At 42.0% G+C, this 11,556-nt stretch overlaps 1 protein-coding gene across 1 annotated transcript; it reads left to right on the forward strand.

The window, feature by feature from the left end:
• Positions 1–2,746: 2,746 nt before the first annotated feature.
• On the forward strand, positions 2,747–4,750 carry LOC132357240 (ATP-dependent RNA helicase DDX3X-like). Its single transcript, XM_059910518.1, is given in 2 exon segments — positions 2,747–4,382; positions 4,455–4,750. Coding segments are annotated over 2 exon segments (1,932 nt in total).
• Positions 4,751–11,556: the final 6,806 nt, after the last annotated feature.

The raw sequence follows: 11,556 nt of genomic DNA on the forward strand, positions 1-11,556 counted from the left end.
GCCCAGATCACTCACCTTAACTCTAGATTCATATAGTCAACTGCCTACTCTGCACTTCCAATGAGACGTCTAAACACAAACCTAATATAACTAATGTCTAACTCTTGATTTTTATTTCTTAACCTTCCATCCTTATGGTCTTTCCCATCTTAGTAAGTGGCAACTTCATTTTTCCAATAGCTCAAGGCAAAAAAGGTGTTTTATAACAATGTCCAATCTGTCAAGCAAGTCCTATTGTCTCTACTTTCAGATTCTTTCCCCTAATTCAACCATTTTTCACCAGCTGCACTGCTACCATCCTAGTTGAAGCTTGCAATATTGTGATTTATAAGAAATATGCATTTGGTCATTCAGATGACCAAAATATAGTTCTCATATAAATTTGGTCTTCTTCCATGGTTCCTGGCTCACAGCTCCCAAAACCCCTGGAATGTCCTGACCGATAAGAGCAATGGGATCATCTTTTGTTATAATATCTGGTCTCTTGTCCTCAGCTCCTGAAAATGCATCAGAGCCATAAAGGTGGAATGGGTGTCTTGTTATTCCTAACAAGCCCCTTTCCACCACTACTGGCTTTGTGTTAATGAGGTGACTTTTGGAAAGCATCTGAGGATGGGGGCTGGGTGCCAGGGAACCAACCATGTATAGAGGGTGGAACTTTCAGTCCCTCATCCTGATTTCTGGGGAGGGGAGAGGAATTTGAATCAATCACCAATGGCCAATGATTTAATCAAGCATGTCTATGTCATAAAGCTTCCAAAAAAATCCAAAAGGAAAGGGTTCAGAGAGGGTTTGGGCTGAGGAACCAGAACATTTCCTTGTGCCACCATGCCAGGCCCCAAACTCCACAAGGACAGAAGCTCCTTTGTTCAGGACCTCGCCCTATGTATCTCTTCATCTGGTTGTTGACTAGCATCCTTTAATGTCTTTCATAATAAACCGGTAATCTAGTGAGTAAACAGGTTTTCTGAGTTTTGTGAGCCACTCTAGCAAATTAATCGAACCCAAGGAAAGGGTCCTGTGGACCTCTGATGTATAGCCAGTCGGTCAGAAGCACAGGTTGTCACCTGTGCCTGCTCTTGGAACCTAAAGTGAAGGGCAGTCTTGGAGAACTGAGCCCTTAACCTGTGGAATCTGATGCTGTCTCTGGTGGATAGTGTCAGAATTGAGTTGAATTGTAGGACACTCAGCTGGTGTCCTGGGCGTTGCTCATTGGTGGGGGAGGAAACCTCCAAACCACACATTGGAATTGAGTCCAGAAACCAAATAAGCCACCATCAATCTCTTGACTCAATTATTGCATAAACCTCCTAACTGGTCTGCCTACAATCATTAACCAAGCATCCAGGATGATCCCTCAAAAACCAAAAGCAGATAATATCACTTTTCTGCTCAAAACCATCCAGTGGCTTCCAAGCATACTTTTAAAATAAAGTCCACGGCTTCCCTGGTGGCGCAGTGGTTGAGAATCTGCCTGCCAATGCAGGGGACATGGGTTCGAGCCCTGGTCTGGGAGGATCCCACGTGCCGCGGAGCAACTGGGCCCGTGAGCCACAACTACTGAGCCTGTGCGTCTGGAGCCTGTGCTCCGCAGCAAGAGAGGCCGCGATAGTGAGAGGCCCGCGCACCGCGATGAAGAGTGGCCCCTGCTTGCCACAGCTAGAGAAAGCCCTCACACAGAAATGAAGACCCAACACAGCCATAAAAATAAATAAAAAATAAATAAATTAAATCTCAGAATCTGTAAGTTCAACTGCACTCCTCATGTAACGTTGCGACCAACTAGACCACTGACTGCCTTACACATCCTTGTATCTCTAATGCCTCACATAGAACGTGGGACATGTAAGGTACTCAAAAAATGCTGAATGAATGAATCTATTTTACTATTAGAAAGAAAGCTTAGCTAGTTCAGCTTGTGCCCCCTGGGTTGATGTGAGACAGGCTTGTTAAAAGTGATTGTACAACACTTTACAATTGTTGGGCACCAGGGCCATGCCTGGTGGCAGTTGGATTTTTATTTGAATGGAGAAGCCATTAGCACTGTGGTTAATTCAGTGATCTGATTTGTCCACAAGGGCTCCTTCATGTGGCTCTAACAGCCCTTTCCTTTTGAGGGAATTAACCTGCCTGCCTTTGCAGAATAGGAAGACAGAGGTATTACAGATGAAATCACAGCACTGCTTAAGAGTTAAGGCCTGTAAAGCCTTACATTTACACCAAACCAGAATCATCTAGGAATGACGCAGAAACATAAAACCTATTCTAAAACAAAATGAAATTAAGTCTGAGTATCAGAGAAATTTCGTTAACATACAAAAATGCTTATTTTTTAAAACTTATTCATCAACATTGAAAAGCCCACACTTTTAAAGAGCACATAATACTCATTAGATTTCTTTATTGCAATTTGTTTTTAATTCCTTGAATATCATTTTCTTAAGCTTCAATATTTCCTATATATAACGCTGACTATGAAATGTGTTATTCAAACTGGAACCCTCTGAGAGTGGAAGGACGCTCTAGCAATTATTTGGACTCACCATAGGGGCAAACGGAGACTGTCTCGGGCCATCTGAGACATGGGGTTTCTGTTCAAACGTATGTTGATAAGCTCGTATGTAGATAAATTCGGCTTAAAAATCCAGATTTCTGGTTGTCTGGAAACATATATATGTTACATACAGGTTGTTTTAAAAAAGTAGATAGCCAGTAGGAGACCGGGAGTTCCCGCTTCTCTTCAGGCATGAGTCATGCGGCAGGAAACGAGCTCGGGCTGGACCAGCAGTTTTCTGGTCTAGACCTGAACTCCTCTGATAATCCGAGTGGAGGAGGAAGTACAGCAAGCAAAGGGCGCTATATACCTCCTCACTTAAGGAACAGGAAAGCATCTAAAGACATGTCCAGAAGGAAAACAGGATGTTATGATAAGAACAGTTCAGGGTGGAGTTGTAGTAAAGACAAGGGTGCCTACAGCAGTTTCGGGTCTCGAGATTCAAGAGGAAAGTCCAGTTATTTAAGTGATTGAGGAGGTGGATCAAGGGGAAGGTTTGATGATCGTGGACGGAATGACTATGATGGTTTTGGCAGTCGTGGTGACAGAACTGGCTTTGGCAACTTTGAACGTAGTGGACACAGTCGTTGGTGTGACAGGTCAGATGAAGAAGACGATTGGTCAAAACCACTTCCACCAAGTGAACGCTTGGAGCAGGAACTCTTTTCTGGAGGAAACACTGGGATTAACTTTGAGAAATACGATAATATACCAGTAGAGGCAACTGGCAATAACTGTCCTCCACATATTGAAAGTTTCAGTGATGTTGAGATGGGAGAAATTATCATGGGTAACATTGCGCTTACTCGTTACACTCATCCTACTCCAGTGCAGAAACATGCCATTCCTATTATTAAAGGAAAAAGAGACTTAATGGCTTGTGCCCAAACAGGGTCTGGAAAAACTGCACCATTTCTTTTGCCCATCTTGAGTCAAATTTATACAGATGGTCCAGGCGCGGCTTTGAAGGCTGTGAAGGAAAATGGAAGGTATGGACGCCGCAAACAATATCCAATCTCCTTGGTTTTAGCCCCAACAAGAGAATTGGCTGTACAGATCTATGAGGAAGCCAGAAAATTTTCATACTGGTCTCGAGTTCATCCTTGTGTGGTATATGGTGGTGCTGATATTGGTCAGCAGATTCGAGACTTAGAACGTGGATGTCACTTGTTAGTCGCCACTCCAGGACACCTGGTGGATATGATGGAAAGAGGAAAGATTGGGTTAGAGTTCTGCAAATACTTAGTGTTGGATGAAGCTGATAGGATGCTGGATATGGGGTTCAAACCTCAAATATGTCGTATAGTTGAACAAGATACTATGCCACCAAGGGGTGTCTGCCACACCATGATGTTTAGTGCTACTTTTCCTAAGGAAATTCAGATGCTTGCTCGTGATTTCTTGGATGAATATATATTTCTGGCCGTAGGTAGAGTTGGTTCTACCTCTGAGAACATCACACAGAAAGTAGTTTGGGTAGAAGAGGCAGATAAACGGTCATTTCTGCTTGACCTCTTAAATGCAACAGGAAGGAATTCACTGACTTTAGTTTTTGTGGAGACCAAAAAGGGTGCTGACTCTCTGGAGGATTTCTTATACCATGAAGGATATGCTTATACCAGTATTCATGGAGACCGATCACGGAGAGATAGAGAGGAAGCCCTTCACCAGTTTCACTCAGGAAAAAGCCCGATTCTAGTGGCTACTGGTGTGGCAGCAAGAGGACTAGACATTTCAAATGTGAAACATGTTATCAATTTTAATTTGCCAAGTGATATTGAGGAGTATGTACATCGGATTGGCCGTACAGGACATGTAGGAAACCTTGGTCTTGCCACCTCATTTTTCAATGAAAGAAATATAAATATCACAAAGGATTTGTTGGATCTTCTTGTTGAAGCTAAACAAGAAGTGCCATCTTGGTTAGAAAATATGGCTTATGATCACCACTATAAGGGTAGCAGTCGTGGGCGTTCTAAGAGATTCAGTGGAGGATTTGGTGCCCGAGACTACCGACAAAGTAGCAGTTCTGGCAGTTCTAGCTTTAGTAGTAGTCATGCAAGCAGCAGCCGCAGTGCTGGAGGTGGTCATGGCAGCCCCAGAGGATTTGGTGGAGGTGGCTATGGAGGCTTCTACACTAGTGATGGATACGGAGGAAATTGCAACTCTCAGGGGGTTGACTGGTGGGGCAACTGAATCCACTTCACAGCAAAGTCACCCTTCTGAAAAAGCTAATATGGAAACCACATGTAACTTAACCAGACTAAACCATATAGCTTCAAGAACTAGCAGTACATTACCAACTGTGATTCTCCTGAAAATTCAAGGGAGCTCAAAGCCAAAGGAAGAAAAGAAAGGAACAATCAACAACCCTATTAAGAAGTTGCTTTTAAAACTTAATTGCTGTAGTTTGGATTAACTCCCCTCCTGCTTATTTCCATCCCAAACTGCATTTATAATTTTGTGACTGAGGATCATTTGTTAATGTACTGTGACTTTAACTTTAGGCAACTTACTATTCTGATGTCCTGTTGGCTCAGTAATGTTCTAGTTTTCAATTGTTTTGACAAAATAAATCCACTGAACTTGGGCTAAAATCAAACCTTGGTGCACAGGTGTGATGCAACTTAACAGGAATCATCAATTCATCCGTAGATATTATAAAGAAAAAATCTTGGATGGTATCCTGCATTAGGACTTTTTGATAACTTGCAGAGTGGGGAGGAAAACATCTTACAGCAGAATTAGTTTCTAATGTGGCAGCCTGTACTAAGTTGAAGTTCTGACTTGCTCACTCTATCCTGGATAGGCACTTGTAATCTTTAAATAAGCCATTCCAGTCATGATGAGGTAGCATGTATGAATACATCCATATGTTTTTCAAAGCACTCTTCGAAGTTAATGCAAGTAAATATAACAGTTCCTCTATTAATGTTTAGGTTATTCTAAGCTAGGCAAATGCGGGCATATTATAGGAAGAGTTTAAAAGTTTTGATAACAGAAGTGTTTAGGGGAAATTTTATCTAATTAGATGTTTTTAATGCCTGCCATAAATGAAATTGAGATGGTAAAATGGCTGACCATGCCAGTGACCAGTCCTTTTAAGGACCTGCTTGGATTTTGGTCTTCAATGCATGCTAGTGTTGATGTTTTTTGGTCAAGAGGATATGAGCAGGAGGGATTGTGCAGCAGGCTTTTATTTATTTTTTTTTTAATTTTTATTTATTTATTTATTTTTTTAATAAATTTATTTATTTATTTATTTAGTTGTGGCTGTGTTGGGTCTTCGTTTCTGTGCAAGGGCTTTCTCTAGTTGTGGCAAGCGGGGGCCACTCTTCATCGCGGTGCGCGGGCCTCTCACTATCGCGGCCTCTCGTTGCAGAGTACAGGCTCCAGGTGCGCAGGCTCAGTAGTTGTGGCTCACGGGCCTAGTTGCCCCACAGCATGTGGGATCTTCCCAGACCAGGGCTCGAACTCATGTCCCCTGCATTGGCAGGCAGATTCTCAACCACTGCGCCACCAGGGAAGCCCAGCAGGCTTTTATTTTAATGAAGATTCTCTTTATTCTGTTTAGGCTGCGTTGAAATGTTAAAATGACTTACACTGGGGGGGGAGGCGCAAGATGGCGGAAGAGTAAGACGCGGAGATCACCTTCCTTCCCACAGATACAGTAGAAATACATCTACACGTGGAACTGCTCCTACAGAACACCCATTGAACGCTGGCAGAAGACGTCAGACCTCCCAAAAGGCAAGAAAATCCCCACGTACTTGGGTAGGGCAAAAGAAAAAAGAAATAACAGAGACAAAAGAATAGGGACGGGACCTGCACCAGTGGGAGGGAGCTGTGAAGGAGGAAAGGTTTCCACACTAGTCTAGGAAGCCCCTTCGTGGGCAGAGACTGCGGGTGGCAGAGGGGGGAAGCTTCGGAGCCACGGAGGAGAGCGCAGCCACAGGGGTGCGGAGGGCAAAGCGGAGAGATTCCTGCACGGAGGATCGGTGCCGAGTAGCACTCACCAGCCCGAGAGGCTTGTCTGCTCACCCGCCGGGGTGGGCGGGGACTGGGAGCTGAGGCTCGGGCTTCGGTGCTAGCCGGGAGGGAGTCCGGGAAAAAGTCTGCAGCTTCCAAAGAGACAAGAGACTATTTCTTGCCTCTTTGTTTCGCGGCGCGCAAGGAGAGGGGATTCAGAGTGCCGCCTAAACAAACTCCAGAGACGGGCGCGAGCCGTGGCTATCAGCGCGGACCCCACAGACGGGCGGGGGACGCTGGGGCTGCTGCTGCCGCCACCAAGGGGCCTGTGTGCGAGCACAGGTCACTCTCCACACTGCCCCTCCCGGGAGCCTGTGCAGCTCGCCACTGCCAGGGTCCCGTGATCCAGGGACAATTTCGCCGGGAGAACGCCCGGCGCGCCTCAGGCTGCTGCAACGTCACGCCCCTCTGCAGCCGCAGGCTCGTCCCGCATCCGTGCCCCTCCCTCCCCCCCCCCCCCCCCGGCCTGAGTGAGCGAGAGCCCCCGAAGCAGCTGCTCCTTTAACCCCGTCCTGTCTGGGCGGGGAGCAGACGCCCTCAGGCGACCTACACGCAGAGGCGGGTCCAATCCAAAGCTGAACCCCGGGAGCTGTACGAACAAAGAAGAGAAAGGGAAATCTCTCCCAGCAGCCTCAGAAGCAGCGGATTAAAGCTCCACAAACAACCTGATGTGCCTGCATCTGTTGAATACCTAAATACACAATGAATCATCCCAAATTCAAGAGGTGGACTTTGGGAGCAGGATATATTACTTTTTCCCCTTTTCCGTCCGTGTTTTGTTTTTTTGTTTTTGTTTTTTTACTTAAAAAAATTTTTTTCCTAATAAATGTTTTCTTAATAATTTTTTCCTTATTTTCTATTTTTAGAAATTAAAAAAAATTTTTTTAATACGTTTTTTCATATTTTTTATTTTAAAAAATTTTAAAAAAATTTTTTCTTAATAAATTTTTTTCTTAATAATTTTTTTTCTTATTTTTTACTATAAAAAATTAATAAATCTATTTTAAAAAATTTAAAAAAAATTTTTTCTGAATACATTTACTCTTAATAATTTTTTTCTTACTTTTTATTATAGTAGCTTTATTTTATTTTATCCTCTTCCTTTCTTTCTATTTTTTTCTCCCTTTTATTCTGAGCCGTGTGGATGACAGGCTCTTGGTGCTCCAGCCAGGCATCAGGGCTGTGCCTCTGAGGTGGGAGAGCCAACTTCAGGACACTGGTCCACAAGAGACCTCCCAGTTCCACGTAATACCAAACGACGAAAATCTCTCAGAGATCTCCATCTCAACATCAAGACCCAGCTTCACTCAACGACCAGCAAGCTACAGTGCTGGACACCCTATGCCAAACAACTAGCAAGACAGGAACACAGCCCCATCCATTAGCAGAGAGGCTGCCTAAAATCATAATAAGGCCACAGACACCCCAAAACACACCACCGGACGTGCCCACCAGAAAGACAAGATCCAACCTCATCCACCAGAACACAGGCACTAGTCCCCTCCACCAGGAAGCCTACACAACCCACTGAACCAACCTTAGCCACTGGGGACAGATACCAAAAACAACGGGAACTACGAACCTGCAGCCTGTGAAAAGGAGACCCCAAACACAGTAAGATAAGCAAAATGAGAAGACAAAAAACCACACAGCAGGTGAAGGAGCAGGGTCAAAACACACCAGACCTAACAAATGAAGAGGAAATAGGCAGTCTACCTGAAAAAGAATTCAGAATAATGATAGTAAAGATGATCCAAAATCTTGGAAATAGAATAGACAAAATGCAAGAAACATTTAACAAGGATGTAGAAGAACTGAAGAGAAACCAAGCAACGATGAAAAACACAATAAATGAAATTAAAAATACTCTAGACGGGATCAATAGCAGAATGACTGAGGCAGAAGAACGGATAAGTGACCTGGAAGATAAAATAGTGGAAATAACTACTGCAGAGCAGAATAAAGAAAAAAGAATGAAAAGAACTGAGGACAGTCTCAGAGACCTCTGGGACAACATTAAATGCACCAACATCCGAATTATAGGGGTCCCAGAAGAAGAAGAGAAAAAGAAAGGGACTGAGAAAATATTTGAAGAGATTATAGTTGAAAACTTCCCTAATATGGGAAAGGAAATAGTTAATCAAGTCCAGGAAGCACAGAGGGTCCCATACAGGATAAATCCAAGGAGAAACACGCCAAGACACATATTAATCAAACTATCAAAAATTAAATGTAAAGAAAACATATTAAAAGCAGCAAGGGAAAAACAACAAATAACACACAAGGGAATCCCCATAAGGTTAACAGCTGATCTTTCAGCAGAAACTCTGCAAGCCAGAAGGGAGTGGCAGGATATACTTAAAGTCATGAAGGAGAAAAACCTACAACCAAGGTTACTCTACCCAGCAAGGATTTCATTCAGATTTGACGGAGAAATTAAAACCTTTACAGACAAGCAAAAGCTGAGAGAGTTCAGCACCACCAAACCAGCTTTACAACAAATGCTAAAGGAACTTCTCTAGGCAAGAAACACAAGAGAAGGAAAAGACCTACAATAACAAACCCAAAACAATTAAGAAAATGGTAATAGGAACATACATATCGATAATTACCTTAAATGTAAATGGATTAAATGCTCCCACCAAAAGACACAGGCTGGCTGAATGGATACAAAAGCAAGACCCATATATATGCTGTCTACAAGAGACCCACTTCAGACCTAGAGACACATACAGACTGAAAGTGAGGGGATGGAAAAAGATATTCCATGCAAATGGAAATCAAAAGAAAGCTGGAGTAGCAATTCTCATATCAGACAAAATAGACTTTAAAATAAAGACTGTTACAAGAGACAAAGAAGGACACTATATAATGATCAAGGGATCGATCCAAGAGGAAGGTATAACAATTGTAAATATTTATGGACCCAACATAGGAGCACCTCAATACATAAGGCAAATACTAACAGCCATAAAAGGGGAAATCGACAGTAACACAATCATAGTAGGGGACTTTAACACCCCACTTTCACCAATGGACAGATCATCCAAAATGAAAATAAATAAGGAAACACAAGCTTTAAATGATACATTAAACAAGATGGACTTAATTGATATTTATAGGACATTCCACCCAAAAACAACAGAATACACATTTTTCTCAAGTGCTCACGGAACATTCTCCAGGATAGATCATATCTTGGGTCACAAATCAAGCCTTGGTAAATTTAAGAAAATTGAAATCGTATCAAGTATCTTTTCCGACCACAACGCTATGAGACTAGATATCAATTACAGGAAAAGATCTGTAAAAAATACAAACACATGGAGGCTACACAATACACTACTTAATAACGAAGTGATCACTGAAGAAATCAAAGGGGAAATCAAAAAATACCTAGAAACAAATGACAATGGAGACACGACGACCCAAAACCTATGGGATGCAGCAAAAGCAGTTCTAAGAGGGAAGTTTATAGCAATACAAGCCTACATCAAGAAACAGGAAACCTCTCGAATAAACAACCTAACCTTGCACCTAAAGCAATTAGAGAAAGAAGAGCAAAAAAACCCCAAAGCTAGCAGAAGGAAAGAAATCATAAAGATCAGATCAGAAATAAATGAAAAAGAAATGAAGGAAACAATAGCAAAAATCATTGAAACTAAAAGCTGGTTCTTCGAGAAGATAAACAAAATTGATAAACCATTAGCCAGACTCATCAAGAGAAAAAGGGAGAAGACTCAAATCAATAGAATTAGAAATGAAAAAGGAGAAGTAACCACTGACACTGCAGAAATACAAACGATCATGAGAGATTACTACAAGCAACTATATGCCAATAAAATGGACAACCTGGAAGAAATGGACAGATTCTTAGAAATGCACAACCTACCGAGACTGAACCAGGAAGAAATAGAAAATATGAACAGACCAATCACAAGCACTGAAATTGAAACAGTGATTAAAAATCTTCCAACAAACAAAAGCCCAGGACCAGATAGCTTCACGGGCGAATTCTATCAAACATTTAGAGAAGAGCTAACACCTATCCTTCTCAAACTCTTCCAAAATATTGCAGAGGGAGGAACACTCCCCAACTCATTCTACGAGGCCACCATCACCCTGATACCAAAACCAGACAAAGATGTCACAAAGAAAGAAAACTACAGGCCAATATCACTGATGAACATAGATGCAAAAATCCTCAACAAAATACTAGCAAACAGAATCCAACAGCACATTAAAAGGATCATACACCATGATCAAGTGGGGTTTATCCCAGGAATGCAAGGATTCTTCAATATACGCAAATCAATCAACGTGATACATCATATTAACAAATTTAAGGAGAAAAACCATATGATCATCTCAATAGATGCAGAGAAAGCTTTCGACAAAATTCAACACCCATTTATGATAAAAGCCCTGCAGAAAGTAGGCATAGAGGGAACTTTCCTCAACATAATAAAGGCCATATATGACAAACCCACAGCCTACATTGTCCTCAATGGTGAAAAACTGAAACCATTTCCACTAAGATCAGGAACAAGACAAGGTTGCCCACTCTCACCACTATTATTCAACATAGTTTTGGAAGTGTTAGCCACAGCAGTCAGAGAAGAAAAAGAAATAAAAGGAATCCAAATCGGAAAAGAAGAAGTAAAGCTGTCACTGTTTGCAGATGACATGATACTATACATAGAGAATCCTAAAGATGCTAGCAGAAAACTACTAGAGCTAATCAATGAAGTTGGTAAAGTAGCAGGATACAAAATTAATGCACAGAAATCTCTTGCATTCCTATACACTAATGATGAAAAATCTGAAAGTGAAATTAAGAAAACACTCCCGTTTACCATTGCAACAAAAAGAAGAAAATATCTAGGAATAAACCTACCTAAGGAAACAAAAGACCTGTATGCAGAAAATTATAGGACACTGATGAAAGAAATTAAAGATGATACAAATAGATG

The sequence above is a fragment of the Balaenoptera ricei genome, chromosome X (genome assembly GCF_028023285.1).
Source record: "Balaenoptera ricei isolate mBalRic1 chromosome X, mBalRic1.hap2, whole genome shotgun sequence".
In the NCBI taxonomy this organism is placed as follows: Eukaryota; Metazoa; Chordata; class Mammalia; order Artiodactyla; family Balaenopteridae; genus Balaenoptera; species Balaenoptera ricei.